The sequence below is a fragment of the Thunnus thynnus genome, chromosome 10 (assembly GCF_963924715.1).
Source record: "Thunnus thynnus chromosome 10, fThuThy2.1, whole genome shotgun sequence".
Classification (NCBI taxonomy): Eukaryota; Metazoa; Chordata; class Actinopteri; order Scombriformes; family Scombridae; genus Thunnus; species Thunnus thynnus.
The window spans coordinates 18627049-18644071 of record NC_089526.1 but is presented as its reverse complement, the minus strand read 5'-3'; the positions used below and the strand labels follow the sequence as shown (position 1 = coordinate 18644071).

Sequence of the window (17023 nt, the reverse complement as noted above, 5' to 3'; positions counted from 1 at the left end):
TCAAACCTCAACTCTTAACCATCATAGACCCCTGTGTAAATATACGATAAACAATTCTATGCAGACATCAAACAGATGTTGGTTTGAGCAAAACAAACTCAGATTCCTTCCAAATTTTCCTTCCTGCGAGGAGTCAGCTGTTTAAAGTCTGTGAAGTCTGCGGCTACTGAGGTTACACACCTGTCCACTTCAACAAGGACTGCTCCAGTCTCGCAGCAGTGGTAAACCCCAGAGCGGTCTGGTTCACATGGCATCCACTCTTAGTAGTCCAACTCATATGTCATGATGTGCCACTTTCAAAAACTATATTTTACTATGAGCTGACTGCAAAATGTAAGTTATACCAATCATTTCATTCGTGACAGGAGTTTGGCTGATTGTCAGGAGTGAATGGAGCAGAATAAAAAAGGACTCGATATATGTATTTACAGAACTTTAAAGAGGATACAAGAGTTGTCCACAGGAATACAGCTTTGGCTGCATGTTCACCCCATCTCTATGTCCTGTAAACAGAGAAAGGTAAAAAAAAAAAAAAAAACCTCCCCTCTTGGATGAAAATGTAGACAGCTCTCTTCTTTTTGGACGAGTGAGGAGCAGCGCTGAGGGGACTTACAACTGGAACCAGATGGGTTCTTAATATGTGCATGCCTTTGCATGAGTGTGTGTACGTGAGCACATGAGTGCGCTCATATGAATTAATGTTGTAGCAGTCTACAGCCTTGTACAGTACGTGAGGCAAATCTGCAAAAGAGTCAACAATTAGCCGTAATCCTTCCAAATGGAAAAGGAAAATGATGTGTTCTAGTTGCAGAGGCACAGAGACAAAGTGAGGGGAAACATTATCCTGTACCGCTGCCCGTAAATGAAGCATTAATCTTTGCTATGTTGTTATCTCGCTGCATGGGGCTGTTCGGGCTTATGTCCAAACTAAAAGTATATAAAAAAACACAAGTGTGAGGTGAGTGATACCATCAATCCCACCGCTGATCTACTTTTGCTATCAGCTGTGATTTGAAGAGTAAAACTCGCTTCACTCTGAGATGTTTGCTGCCTCAGATTTCTCCTCTCTGGCACAATGTTGTTTAAGTTGGCCTCCCGGGGTGACTCTAAGTCCATGATCCCATTTTGGGGTCTCTTTGAGGGAAATCTAAGAGATGAGAGACTAGGCCATTTGATCTTCCACTGTGTCTCATGGGTGCCATGTGATACGTGTGTTTTGAATCATTCTCAGCTTGCTTGACACTCCCTGGACACAGAAACACGACTATATTTGATTTAATTGCTTGATTGTGACTCCAAAAAGTGGTTTTGTGCTTACAATCCTTTGTATGTGATACTCTAACTAACTGACTAAAGGTGAATTATGAGCTATAGATATCAAACCAGATAAGGATGACAAATAAATTCTTATATTTTTAATATTTTCTCTGAATTAGTTTTAAGCAATCCAGAGAAATAGATATGACCTTGGGTACAATTAGCTGGCGCCTTTCAAAAGGATAGCAATAATTTAAAGCTGATCTTCTCTTGAATAGGCAGGTTAACAACTGGAATTGTTTTTTTTATGTGTGCTCACAAAAGTGCAGATGGCTTAGCACAGACCTGGCAGAGTGTGTGGAAAAGACAGGCACTGTGGTTGGGAGCTTCCAAGATAACCCGCAGGTGATTTTATCGTCTTAAGTCAATGCGCTGACATCCCACACACACACGCGCACACACACACACAACAATATATTAATTAGATAAACAAAAACAACATCCCACATTTCAACAGTGTACATTTTCATGCAACTATGTTGTTAGCGGCCAGGAACTCATCTTCCCAACATGGTTTGCAGAGGAATAATCGTAGAAAATTTACTGCTTCCATTTTAACAACCACAGAGTTTCCAGTTGTCAACCTGAAGATCAAAACTACCAATTTGAAAAAATTACAGCCCGAAAGAGAAACACAAGTCAACAGCGGTCACAATGAATCATGCCCTGAGCCCAGATTATAAGAGGTTGTAAAAGACAAGGCAGATAATCCACTAAGAATGTGTCACCTCTGATTACAGCTGTCACTCCTCAGCTGGGATCAATGTGTTGACAGATGAACCTGCTCTTAAAGGGGAACACCGACTTATATTAGCTTTGAACTGTAATATTTGGGTTTTTTTATACATTTGTGACTAATAACTACCAGCCAGAAACAAACAAATAAAACATCGTCCATGTCCAATTGATGTCCAGCTGGCGAGAGCATGACTATGATAAGAGCTCAAGATGATTTTCTGGAGATCAGGCAACATTTTCTGGATTGCAGTTGACAGATTTATCGTATCAAATGCTATAGCTGTGTTGCATAAATGCTATTAATTGCCGGAGGAGCTTCTGGCTGTAAATCTGTCAAACTCAAGAACTCTTTTATTTTGTTAGAGCTGCTGCTGCTGATGATGAACATTTGGGATATTTGTTGATTCTTAACTCATCGTTTAAAGTCTGTAACTCTCCCGCTATAGGCTGTCTATGTTTCTCTCCCGGCCTTGAAAGTCTCCACAGCATCACATCGCAGCAACGTGGACAGCTTCAAAAATAAAAGGCTGCTTTAATCAGGCCCTCACTACCACATCTAGTCCACCGACAACAACAAAAGCCCAATGATTATAACAGTCTGTGGCCAATGCTAACACGCAGAGGGACGAGTTCAGTTTATTTTCTGAATCCCGGGCTTTTGTGCTGGTCAAACAAATATAAACAAAGATCAAACCATTAGTACTACTGGTTATCTGGGGACAAAAAAACACATTTATTTTAAGAAATACTCCTTTTATCCCTTTCAAAGGACTAATACCCACATCAGGTTATACTTACACATGTTTATATCCGAGAGGCTTCATACTGTCATGATACAGTAGCACAGCTCTTCTTCAGGAGGAGGTCTCTTTTGTGAATTTTCCTTTAACCTGCTTAGTTTTTTGGGGGTTTTTTGGGTAAAGTGAACATAACGCTGGTACAAACGCCTGGTTTTGATTTCATCACTGTAACACATACAGTATACTACATCTATATTCATCACATCTATCAGCTGGGAGCACTGATTTTTGCCTTTGAACTCCAGGAAGGCCATTATACTGTCCCAATGGAGGTCACTCCGGACATGTGTGACCAGAACACCTAAAATGTTAATGTGAGTCATTAGGGCTTTATTTGTACGAAAGATTAGTGGTCATAAAACAGGCCAAGCTAATGAGGCTACACTCAGAGATAAATATTTGTATTGTGCCTGATAGACACTTTAAGAACACAAAAGAGCCTGGACTGTCTCAGTGCGTGATTACAACAAATCACTGTGCCAGGAGTGGATCAGTTAAAAGCAGTTTAATAAACCATTAGCTCTTTGGGTGAGCACATTCCTCCCTCTGCTGACTTTGTTGCATAGATTTTTGGCTGGTCCATGTAGAGCCATATGTATGTCAGCGTTAATGACTATGATTAGGGAAGCCTGGATTAGGTCTCGCTGTGGTTTATGACACATACACACTGGCACCCAGACACACACACATACACACACACACACAGACAAACTGAAAGCTAGCTGTCTGATGTGTAAATCCGGAGAAAACCAAAAAAACCAGATAACATAAACAAAGTTATGTACAGCTTAATTAAAACTTGAAACACACACATTTGGTTTTCCGTAAAACACTGCTAAATGACACAGATTACATACATGATGGTAACCAACTCATCATCATCTTCATGTTCATGGAGGGGCCTCTGGGATAACATATCTAAACAACAAAGTGCTAATTTAGTACCCCGTCATTAAGTGAGGGTATGTTTAAAATGGGAGATTTTATTTAACACTAAACTGAGCATTACTACAGCGCTGCTAACATTTGATAATGACCTAAAGCTAACTCAAGAGTGGTGCTATTAGTTCAAGCTTGTCAGATTTAAACAAAAGCAGCAATTCTGACGGATTTCGAGAGATTCAGAAAATCACAGTGTTAAAGCTCTGATGACTGTGTACATTGTGTTCTGGCTATTCTCCAAAAGCACTTGTAACAGAGCGTGGCTTTTTTTTTTTTTCTCATTGCATAACAACTCTCATTTAGAAAGACAAAAGAGTACGGCCGGCGACAAAAAGCACTGACAATATGGGGGCTCCTCTTTGGGGACATTTTGGCTTTTATGAACTGACAGCAGGGAAACGCTCAATCCCTTAATACAGAGCAAGTGCACGACCTAAAGCATACCATCCCATTTGTCTGTGGAAGACTAACGAATTATCTCTTGTGTGGAGCAGGAAAATCACCCAGTAATTCTGCACTCAGAGGGGCTACGGGGTAAGCCCTCTAGTCAGATAAAATTAGGCTCAAATGTCTGGACAAGTTACAGTAACAGTGACCACCTCGCCTAGAAGAAAATAAATCAGCTAGCCATGAGGCAGCCACTGAGGGAGACTAGAGAAGGGCAACAGGTGGCTGTCAACTTAAAGAGAAAGAGGGTCATCATCCACTTAAGAGAGGAGCAGCAAGTCTGTCTGCCACTCCGCAGGCTCCACTAAGCTGAGCCAAGCAACAGCAGGAAGAGAGAATAAGGTAAAGCCAGTTCAGTGTAGTGTGGACTGTTGACAAGGGAGACATAATCGACCAAATATTCACAAGTACAGCCATGTTCAGCATGTGACCTGTTACATCAGGTAAAATCTGGCAATGTCTTTTAGGTATCCAGTGTTATAAAATAAAGGAGCATCTCCCAACAATATGATTTATAACAGGAATTAAGCAACGTTCGAAAAACCTGTTAATATATTACATGATAGGCTTACTGTATCAGTTACATAATTATAGTGTCAAGAGCATCAAAGACAAACCCTTTTTTTTTCAACATGTCCAAACTAGACCTCATCAGCTGCGAGCAAAAGCTGTCTCACCGATAGTTTAATGAACTGTCATGACAAAACAATTCACCAAAAAATCCAAACTTTTCCATTACACATCATGCATCAGTAGATAAAATAAATAACCAGACAGAAGACTACGGTATTAGAGATTGCTCAGATCATAGTGACTTCATTCATACAAAAAAAAAAAAAAAGTATCTGCGCCTTTGTTTTACTTCATACTACTTCACTACAGAAAAACGACCAATTTTAAAATCTGACAATTTACAGCCTAATAGCTTTAGCAGACCTCGGGTTATGTTTGCACTTGCAGCCTGCAGAGGAGGTACTGTGTGGCTTTGTGTGACCATGTGCGCTCCTCTATGTTCTGCTACTGACATTGGCCATTGTGCCGATCGCTAACAAACCTTACAAGTCTCTGGCAAATTACTTTTCAAGAGTTTTTTTTGTATTAATGTATTAAATTATATATACATTAAACAAGGCAGCAGAATAATTAACACCTATTAATCACAGAAAGATGCAAGAAAAATAACCCTAAAGCAGGAACTTGTGCCAAAATCTGACTGAATTTATGTCAGTTCGTAAAAAACTTAGGCAGTTAACATCCTCAGTTTAATCAAAATCCAACCTCTGATTTGCACATTGTGTATGTGTGTGTGTGTGTGTGTGTTTGCACGCAGGTCACGTGCATGCATGTTTGCATATGTTTTCACTCAGCTCTTTGTGCTAGTTCCCTCACATTACTCAAAGACACCAGGAGGCCCAATAAAACAAAGTGACAGAACACAGTAACTCTAAAGACATAAAATGTTTTAAGTCTCTGCTCGGTGCCAGCGCTCTGTTTTTCAGTGTTGTTGTTAATTCTCCTTCAAATTAAGATTCCGAGCTGTTTCCCAAAACTGCCACTGTGCGAGTTCAACAAGAGCCTCAATAAAATAATCCGCTGGTAATAGAGGTCATTAAAGCCTCATACCTCACTGGTGATACAGACCGAGGAAGACAAATTAACCATCGTAAAGTGAGACGTGACAAATGTACAGTATAGAGTACAGTACGGTTTATTACTCACCGATGCAGGCGTGAACTCTGACTGACAGCTGTGTTCGGAGAATAATGCTGTGTTTCTTGCCTCTCCTGTGAAGAAAGCAGGACAAATGGAGGGGAAAGAGAAATGTTACAGGGACACGAGGACCACAGTGATTATTTCAATGTGTGTGTGTGTGGGCTTTGGTGAATCTGTATAGGGGTAGTGAGCACACAACAGCTTTATACAGTTACTGTATCAAGAAACAAAGAGAATGTCTTTCCGAATCTGAGGGATCCATCAATATGCCAGAGGAAGGCAAGTGCTGACAAGAAAATATAGCTGAATAGCTACTGTGTAAAAGGTGCAAAATAATCTTTAAGCTAATTCTTTTCAACAAATCACAAAGTTCAGTCTGGGTGTTGTCTGCAGGTTTTAACATAACAGGGAACAGGTCAAGGAACAGAACAGGGAAAAGGTCTCCATGGGTGAAAATGAAGGATGGGAGCAACTCAGAAGTCAACTCCGCCCCCTGTGTTAATGGAGATATGCAAAGACCCGATCACTATCCTGTCAACCGCTCACAATGTCTGAATGACAATCCAAAACAAAGACATCAACAATGCACCACAATGCTATTCAGCTGTGAAAGTGAACAGGGGAGCAGTGTAGTTTGTTGTCCTGCAAAGGATAATTTTTTCTACTTAGAAGCCCACTGTTATTTGTGTGTGAAGATTCAAGTAAAATTGGGATTTTTTAAGGTTTAAGGCCTGGCGTTATTGTCATTTTTTCTTGTGTATTTCAACAAATCAGAGGAGAAGACAATTTATTCCTAATGAAGACGTCGATCTTCAAAAACAGGTCACGTACTGTGTATATAGTTTCATTTGTTTTTTAAATGAAACAAAAAACTGCTGGACACTAGTTTTTTTGTAGACAGAAGTAAATAGTGCACTTTGCAGTACACATTTGATTCGCTAGTGAGTATTTATGGCAGCGAGACAGTGTTTGAGGGATCGACAGTGTTCTAATTTGATTGTGTGGCTCATTGATGTATTTTTAGACAACACACAGAGCAATAATCTATATCTTGCTTTACAACAGCTACATAAGCCAAACTTATTTGCAGGATCAATTCATTGCTGGCTTTTGCTCTTTTCATGGGATTTGCTGATGATAAGAAAAATATAGAACATCTTCAGCCTCGTTCAGTGAGTCATAATTTCAAACATATGCTTGTGTTTGCATCCCAAATGTAAACAATCCTATAAGAACATTAGAAAAAAAAATACATAACTCAGATTTAGTTGTGTCTAAGTTGACAGTGATAGCATGTTCCAATGTGTTTTGAATTTTGACGGTGGGGCCGTCCTTTTTTTTTTTTTTTTTTTTTTTTTACATTTGGATCACAGATTGTGCTTTTAACCTCCAGACTAGTTAAAGAAGCATTTAAACAAACCCAGTAGACACAACTGTAGACAAGAGCACAGCAGGTAGAGTTGCGCAACACCCTCCCCCCCCCTTCCTAATTCATCTCTCTGACAAATGGGCTTTTATGCTGGCTGCACAAAGGCTGTGTGATTTTTCCGACTGGCGCGGTGCCAACGGCAGACTGTCACTGTTAGTGACAATCAGGCAGCAGTGGGTCTGACAGAGAGAAAAAAAAGCCTATCAGCACAGACGGCAGATCATACTGCTGCCTCACCATAAACAAGCAGCATTACTGCAGAACTCTGCTCTACACATCCAGACAGACACACATACTGACATCTTTCCTGCCCTGACCAGTCAGTGGGAGAGACTGCGCTGACATGCACACGAGCAGATTACATGGCAGGGGAAGTCTGTATATGCTCACTATTTATCAAATATAATATCCAGCAACAAGCAGAGGCGACGCAGGAGCAACATCTGTCAACATGGACCTTCACCGGTGAGATGAGACGGCACACGGGAACTTAATCCTCTGTGATGCTGTTGAGGCAAACGGGTAACCAGAGCCATTTTGTCACGAACGTCTGCTTTCTCTCTGCCTCGCTGCAACAGTATCCCTGTACTTAACCGAGACCTGAGGCTACACAGGCCAACGTGCTCATTATCAAATTAAACAAACGTGCATGGAATATAAGTGAGGTTTTCAGACCCCCCCCCCCTATCTCACCAATTAAACAGGAAAATTGGACACTCCCACAGACAGCGCTGCAGGCCTGTAAAAGGTGGAGCCCAAAATTACAGAAATAATCATAACTAAAAAGAATGTCAGCCAAACAACAAATTGACTACATGTTGGAATATAATACTTACTAAACTGCTTGGTTCTTTCTTAGTCTTGCGTTCTTCTGTGCCAGAATGTTCTGGGGTTTTTTTTCTAGTGGTGGTATTGTATAATCAAGCTAAGCCAGGGTCCCATTAAATCTGATTGCTGTTCCTGAGAGATCATGTGCAACATCATGCTTCTGAAATACCACTGCTGATATCATTTGAATAATTGTGACTGTTTTTAATAATCTCATAAAAAAGAGTGAACTTGACCATTACCCAAAACAATTACTTCTTACCTCCTTACTTACCTCCTGACCATTACCGAAGGCAATTTGTCAAAACTATATGGCTTTAAAAACCATAAATGTGTTTATGAATGAATGTATTTTTATTTCATCTGTACATGAAAGCGAGTGCACTATAAATCTTTTCCTTAATGGCATAAATCTGATATTCATCATCATCACTTTGCCTATCAAACGTTCCAAACAGGATGCAGCTGTGAAACTTAACAACTATTCCTCCCAAGAATATACTCTGCATTATTTTCTTCTCTATTCATCTGCATTCTCCTATAAGAGCTCTGTTGTATAGCACACTCATAAAGCTCTGTCTTAATCCTAATACCAAGAGCAGCAGCGACTGGACCGGTGGATGCCTGCCAGCTCCATGCTCTCTGGCTTTATCTAAGGGAGCATTACTGGCCCTGTTTATAAAACAACACAAAATGTGTACCCACAGAAAGTGAACACACATACTTGGAATACAGTAAAGCCAGTACTTCCCCTCAAAGACCAATTAATGCCAGACAAGAAGGCCCCACAGAGGTCTACTGACTCAGCACTTCTTGGTGAACACCACTGCTTGAGAAACTCCTGCATCAGTGTCTGTGGAGAGACCCGCAGTGCCCAAGAACGCTAAAGATGTAACGACGCTGAAGAATCAGACTAAGAACTATCTGCGGGGTTTATTTCTCTAAAAGGGGGACTGCTGCTTCACTAACCATTGACCAGGTCTCACACACACACAGACATGCACACGTACACACAACCGCATATACACACACACACTAAACAATCACCAAGCTGTTCTATTCTGTTAATAATACCCTTAAACTGCTCTGCAAACACAGAAGGGACAACTGGTGTTTTATTTCCCTCCTTGAAGTTTAAACTGTACTGTGTTTGACAATTCCTCTGGTTCTTTTCAAATGCGCTTTTTTTTCTTTCAAAATGAAAATCTTGTGTGCTGCGAGTATCTCCGAAACAATGTCCAAGTGGGTCAGAAAAAAATGAAAATAATGAAAGCGGAGCTGTCCTAAGAGAGATGAAAGGATGTGATGAGAAACTCTGAATAGTTGAGGCCTCCGCAGAAAGAACAGTGGGATTTTAATATGCTCGACTTGTAATTGGTTGTCGAACACATCAAGAACACTCAATAAAACCGAGAAGGGCATATTCAGCTAAAAATGGTTGGCTTTCAGATGGGCTTTATGTGTACCAAGGCAGTGAAATGTTAAAACGCGTCTTCTTCCATGCTATACACATTTCACATGCTGAATCAATTATGCAGTCAATAACAGCACCTCATATTATCTTCTAAAGACAAGCCAGGGAATATGTCCTTGAGGACTTAAAACTTTACTAATCATCTGTCAATCACTGTCAAATATCTGAGCAAAAACAACACTGAGCCCAGCACATAACTCCACACACGAGTTCACTACAACATTTTTCCTACAACATCAGACCCAAGTTCCTCTGAAACACTGAAACAGGCTCCCACTCTTCAATCCATGTAATCCGCAAAAATATTCAAAGACTATAAATGTCTCTGAGCTCATGTCAGGCCATCTGATCCTAACTATGTCCCCCATACTCCACCTCTGCTCAGGGCTACAAATGCTTGAAATTGCGTGTATGCGGTTCAATCAATCTATCGTAGCTGGAAACCTGAATGACACACTGACTAGCTAAAACTGTGCAGATATGTCTGAGCACATGTCTGGGCTGTATGGTCAGTTTATAACTTGAAGTTAGGCTGTATCAGAGATGGGACAGGGGATTTATGAGTCACAATCTCCTATAGCTGAGCTTCATAACATGGTGTGGAAGTGATTATGGCCCTTAAGCTCCCGTGACATGGATATCTCCTGGCTCTGCAGCACTCTGTCAGAGGATCATACTTTAATCTGATTGTAAAGACACTAGGTATGACACAGGCGCCTCAGGAATGTAACCTGTCATTAATATCAATTACAGATGGATTCAATGGCCAATGATCAGGAGAGTGCAGGAACTCAGGCAGTATATGAATAAAGTCTTTCCCTGGGAAGGTGGCTAGGCTAGTGGGCTTAAAACAAAAATAATGAAAGCACCATTTTGCTTGTTAACTGGAGTTAGAGCTGGGGTGTTACATTGAGATCAACTTGTAAAAAAAAATACCAAAAAAAAAACTGGGAAATGACACAAGTGATTTTCTGTAGGTTAAATGAGTTCTGACTGCTGTTGACAGATTTTATGCAGAAAAAAGGAGAGTGAAAACAAAAACAAAATGGAACAAGTAAAGGTGAAATGCCTCATCAGACGTTTTATTAGCTCAATAATCATCAAATCAACAATGCTGAGCAGTGGGGGTTGTAATCCTGGGCACATCATCACTATAAAAAGCCAGCAAGAACTGCCCTATTTTTACAAAATAATTGGCAAACCACCTTCACCTTCAGCCTCCTCAGACAACACTGTGTGGGTTTAATGACACACATCCATAACAGCCTGTGCCAGCTGGCACGACACGGGCCCTGGCAGGCTTGATCTGTGATGAGAGAAGAAGTGGACCACTTTAACCTCACAGCTCTCAATAGCCTCCCATAAGCTCCCAACAATTTCGAATGGAACTGGGAAAGGACAGCGCTCTCAACGTCCAATAGAAACACCAAGCCAGAGAGCAGCTTATGAATTCCAAGTTAGACAAATAAATCCATACATGTTTGTGGTCCAGCCGACCAGGAACTCTCATGCCAACCTTTGGTTTGTGAGCATCTAAAGTGGGCGGCACATGAATGATATATCAACATACTCCACAGTACATGAAAAAACATATGGAGTCAATAAAGTAACTGGCCAAAGAAAGTGTATGAAACAGGAATGAAACTAGCACAATTTTTGAACCTTTCTCTTCTCCATCCAGGTCTAGGAGTTATGTCCAGACAAAGCCTGATTTAACTACATATTACAGGAAAACAACACAGCTAAATTAGAAGCTGAGTTATATGATGGAGGTTGTACAACTGTAGTTTGGCCACTTCTAATGAGAGCAGTGAGGTAACATTCAATTGCGATGAAGGTGAGATGCTCATGAGACGTTTCTACACCTCGTAAGGAGTTTAGATGACATCACCGCTGCCACTCGGCCAGGGAGGCCAGGTATTTTAAGGGACACGATTGGATGAATGCCATGGAAACTCTTTAACATCTTGTCTTTGAGAGAAGAGAAGAGAGAACCATATGTTTTCTTCCTCTTAAATACAATCATAATTTGGGAAGAGGTCCCACTAACTTGCCCACAGACAAAAATCACATAACCTGATTCAGTGAGTCTGTTGAGACATTTGGTGACAGATTCACAGATGAGTTAGTGAATAGTACTGATATTCATTTCCCCCAAGAGTCTCAAAGTGCTGAAAGACTTTTGAACCTCAGAGTCCCTCAGGTGGGGTAAAGACTGTCCCTTTAGCTCTTTGACAGACAGACCCAGCCACCCCCTGAGAGCAGCCTTTCGGCAGGAGAGCTCAATCAGCTAAGGCCCGGAAAAGGGATTATTTCACTAATTCATCCTGGAACGAAATGGGTATCATTATGATTCAAATCGCTGTAATAGAATCAAATTAGGCAAAGGAATATGGCAGATTATTAATATATATCCCCATGGCCAAGGATTTAAATACAGAATCTTTTCTCTCTATCTGCATTTTTATGTCTCGCTCTAAAAACAGTAATCACATTGTTCATGATTATGTCTGACTATGAGAAGAGAAATATTTTGGAGTCTCTCTCTTCTCAGGGGGTATTTTTAAAACCCATACTGTTGTAATGAACTTCAAGTCAGTCACTCTTGAATAATATATCTTTATTGCTGGTTTATATTTTAACTCTTATTAGCATTTAACTCTTGTTTTATTTATGTTGTGTGTTCTGTTACTGTAGCAATTTGAGTTTCACTATGAATGAAAAGTGTGGTACAAATTAAATGTATTATCATCATCATCATTATTATTATTATTATTATTATTATTATTATTACAGCTAATTTGATCACAACAACATGAACAATCCTTGACCTACATTATGCACCTGGTAGGCATCGCCAGTCCCTCTTATATTTTCAATCTGAGCTGCTCTGACATGAATAAAGTAATCTAGAGTCATTTAAATTTCAATGTTTTTTTCATCATGTTGCGTGTTTGCAATTGCTGGAAGTTTGATGATAGTTAAGGGCAAGCACAAAAGTTACAGAGTGAAACAAAGACATTCAAAGACTGAGGTGATTGTTATCTTACCCTCCTTCCTCTTGAAATCCCTCCAGTTCATCTCTCTGTTCTGCCAGGGTAGACTCCAAGTCCAGATAGCTTCCATTATGGGACAGCTGAAGGGCGCAGTCATCAGGCTAAACAGGAGAGAGACATGAGTTGAAACACTGATTTGTCTTCAGCACTCTAAAAAGGTCACATTTACACCTCACAATGGGTCAAGAATGTGAAACATTAAGTAGGGGATGTTTATGGTCAGTTGATGCTGGGAAGCCATTTGAAGGTCTGTACTAATGGCTGCTCCATACTGATCAGATCGGAGCCTACACAGCTCACAAACAGTCTGATTTGGGGACTCAGTTGTTGTCTTGTTACAATCACGACCATGTCTGTTATCAAACTTATACAAAGTCAATCTTTCCCAGGCTGTGAGCAGGGCAACTAGATTGTTTTTTTTTTTTTTTAAATGGCATGGACCTCTTGAGAGTTTAGTTTGATGCTTCAGGAAAACAGATGAATTAATGTTACATGTCAATAATTCAAGCAGAATATTCTTTCTTTAAATGACTCTTTCAGTTGCATCACAAATACATGCCCATGTTTGCTGCATTGAAAACACATTTTATGTTTAGACCTAGTTGTATACAAAACATAACTTTATTATTTTTATGGTTCAATGGCTAATTGTACAATGTGTTTTAGGTTCATATGTCTGGTCTGCAGTAGACCATGGACAGTCATTTTATCAGCTTCTGTCAGCGCTTTACAATGACAATCTGAGCAAGGTTAGAGAGAAGTCAAGCAGACTTGGAGCAACTTGGCAGTCTGGTGCCTCTTATCTCTCCTTTCTCTCTGTGTGATAAACTATCGTCACACGAGATGATTTTGCGGAGGAGGTATGATTTGTCTGGTCTTGACTGGTTGTCATCAGCCGACTATGTTCAAGGAGATGAAGAATGAGAAGTGTCTGTTAACGTGTCTGGTTGACCTCCAAATTGGAGGTATTAACCTATTTATATTCTGCATCTGTCAGCTCCGCAGGACAGCGGCTCCAACAGTGAAGCAGAGGACAGGAAAACAAATACCATTACAGGGGGCAAACATATGACTTAAGTGGTGAGAGCTGCACTGCACTGCCTCCATCAACAGTCAGGATGTCTAAATCAACAACATACTGTACAATCCACAAAAACTATAATACACTTGCATAAACTACTATTTACACATCCAATATAAGCAGCCTGCAAGAATTTTCTTATTTCAACAAAAGAAGAGCAACATATGTAAACATGTAAAAGCATGTGTTTTTTAAATTAGACCATTTATTTCCAGGTCTGACGGAGTTCAATTTCCTCCCACAGACAGTAACTTAATTGAACATGAAGGAATAAGGCTTGGAAAGACATTATAGGTCTGATGGCTTTGATCTGTTCAGCCACTCTGTTTGTATTACTGCACTACAGCATTCAAGGACCGCGTCATACTTGAAAACTGAAACAAAATATGTGGTTGGTTAGAATAACTCTCACTCTCTCTCCAACTCTCTCTCCAACTCTGAACTGTCTTGTTTGCTTTCCATGCATGCTGAACCAAAAGATTATTGGTAATATAATAGTTCTAACGATTATAGGGGCTGAACATCGTCATTTTAAGAGGACACAAGAGATGAGGCAAAGCATGAGGCAGATGCAGTAAACGTACGCCAAGAACTTTAATCACTCAGGAAATCCTATTGTTGTTGACAAGTCATATTTAGATTGTTGTTGATGTTCTTCTTACAGTGAGACAGACTGAGAAAGACATAGATTGAGATAAAGAGAAAGGAAGAGCAGGTAGAAAAAAAGCAAACAAAGCTGTACTGTACACAGATAGAGGAGGGAGGTGAGCGCTTCTCCAGATTACAGGACAGATTTTGGACTGACAGGAAATCCAGGCACAAGGACCAGAGTTAGACTCACTATTTTTATGCCTATGGACTTACATGTTTTTGAAAGTAATGGGTGTGACAGTGATATGAAATGCAGCATGAAGGCGAAGACACACTAAATCATATATGCTGACCATAGAAAAAACCTGTTCTCATATTGAATGTTTGTTTTATTCCCATCAGGAGTCTCGGGAGTCTGCCTAATGTCTACAAGTGTACAGTGATCACAAAATATGCAAGATTTCTTTAGGTACTAGTTGTTTTCATTTTGATTCTATCTTTGGTGCTGATCAGTATATGCTATTGTGTACTGTGCCAGCCAGAGATTTTTGTCAGTGAAACCATGTGGAAATGTTTTCATATGAAGAAGTTAATTTTCTAGTCATCATTCTCTAGTTTGTCTCTTTAAACCTGCGATAACCAGAAACAAGGTGACATATTGAAATTACTTTTTAAGTTGATCTGGTGAACTTGTTATTTACACATCCAGCAGCTACAGAGCAACATTATCATTCATTTGAAGTTGTGTTTCTGGCCACTTAATGAATATAAGTCCAATATTTAGTCTCTCTTAACTGTTCTTGGTCTCCCGAGGGAAATATCTTCGGCTGCTAAATGCTCGACCGTGTTCACCAACTAGTCGCAGACTGTGTCTTTTTATTCTTTGGTACTGTGCGGGGTACTGTATTCAGTTTTTTGAGCTTTTTTGCTGAAAACAGCTGAATGCTGCAGCCAAAAACAATGCTATGAGAGCAGTGTGAGAGGGAACTAAAGCAGTAAAGTTACAGGCCGGACAGCTAAACAATGAGCTGAAACTCACAACAAAGCTCTGTAAAGCTGAGGTGAGCTGCGCATTCAGGTGATAATTCTCTGTAAGTTTATTCACTACAAACAACGCCTCTCACATTACACACTGTTATTTGATACATTGTTATAGTAAAAATACTGATTATAGCTGCTTTAAGGATTTCATGGTGTCAATACTGTTTATTCCAACCATCAATTTCTTCTTCTGATTATTCCAAAAAAAATGCTGCTACTGTTCCAAGCAGAAAGTACTTATATTAATATATTTTGCAAGTATAAAACCTTTCAACCCTAACCCTAACCCAGTGAGATGTTTTTAAATATTGTGATACCTCAATCAGCAAGAGAATGTATAAAAATGTACAAGAGCTCATTAATTATTTTCCTAGCTGGTGTTCTTCACTCTTTGTAAATCTTTAAGTTCCTCAAATTATACTTCAAGTACTGTATGGATTGGATAACAAAAAAAGAAAATGTTTGTTCTCTTTAAGCTCTGCATCATGACCTGAAATAGACAAAACATCAGCCTGAAGTTGCAGCTGTAACCAGTAATTAGCCAACTGTGGAACCAAGAAATGCATTTCCCCACTTAAGCTTTTGACTTGCACACCAAGGGCATATAAAGCAGAATAGTCTACACAAACTCTTCGTCTATCCATTAATCTATCTGGCTCTGCACAGTACATCAATCCATTCATCTACTCTTCCATGTATCGACACATCCATCCTGTAACCGGTGTCACTTTAGGTTCTCGTTATATAATCGACCCGGATTACTAATTACAGGTCTTGCCATGTATAACAAGGCCAGGGTGATGTACATAAATGGCCCCTAATCCAGGAACAGTACTATCAGATTATCAGGAGCAAAGGCTTCCTTAGCTGTCCCCCGCCCAGGACTTGAACCCACGGTGGCCCTGTGATGGCCAAGTCCAGAGAAGTAACCACAAGTGCTCTGCTCACACACTGAGGTCTGGCCTCTCCCTTCAACCACCATACTGTGGTCCACTGACCAGGGAGGCAGTTAAGGCAGAAAGGACTAAAAATAAACACCATGCAATTTACAATTTAAAACTGCTATCTCACTCCAAATTGCTTTGTATTCAACAGAGGAAAGGCATCTGGGATGAGATAGCATATACTACATGCAACTTGCACATTTTAAACTCAAATGTGTTTGCCAACCTTACATATCTTTGTCTGCAGACTGCACTGCTCTCAAAATGACTTAAAGTAGGCCACTTTAAAGTTTGTTTGATAAAGGTGACGATGGTATTTGAGGTCTTTCTATGAAGGCAAGTGATTTAGAACACATTACGACACACTTGATGCATGAAAGAGAAACCACAACAGTAATCTTCAGTTCCTGTCAAGCATGCAGAGGATGAGTTGGTCCACGGATGCTGCATTCTTCTGAAAGGAGCCCTCTGCTGAGCAAACACTCCAAAATGCAGAGACCAGCAAAACCTCAACTCTGCATAACAATGTGTAAAAGAATTCAAAGGAGCTCTGACAGGCATGAAGGAGGAACCTGTATTTTACAGCATTTAACATAACTTCTCATTATGGGACTCTGTAATT

At 40.1% G+C, this 17023-nt stretch overlaps 1 protein-coding gene across 2 annotated transcripts in view; it reads right to left on the bottom strand.

Moving 5' to 3' along the window:
- fhod3b (formin homology 2 domain containing 3b) overlaps positions 1 to 17023 on the bottom strand; it is a 104379-nt gene that overhangs the window by 83940 nt on the left and 3416 nt on the right. For both annotated transcript variants that reach the window (XM_067601772.1, XM_067601773.1), the window contains exons 2-3: positions 12739 to 12845; positions 5964 to 6028 (exon numbers count right to left, since the gene is read on the bottom strand). In XM_067601772.1, the coding sequence (XP_067457873.1) occupies positions 5964 to 6028; positions 12739 to 12845 (172 nt within the window). The remainder of the gene's footprint in view (positions 1 to 5963; positions 6029 to 12738; positions 12846 to 17023) is intronic.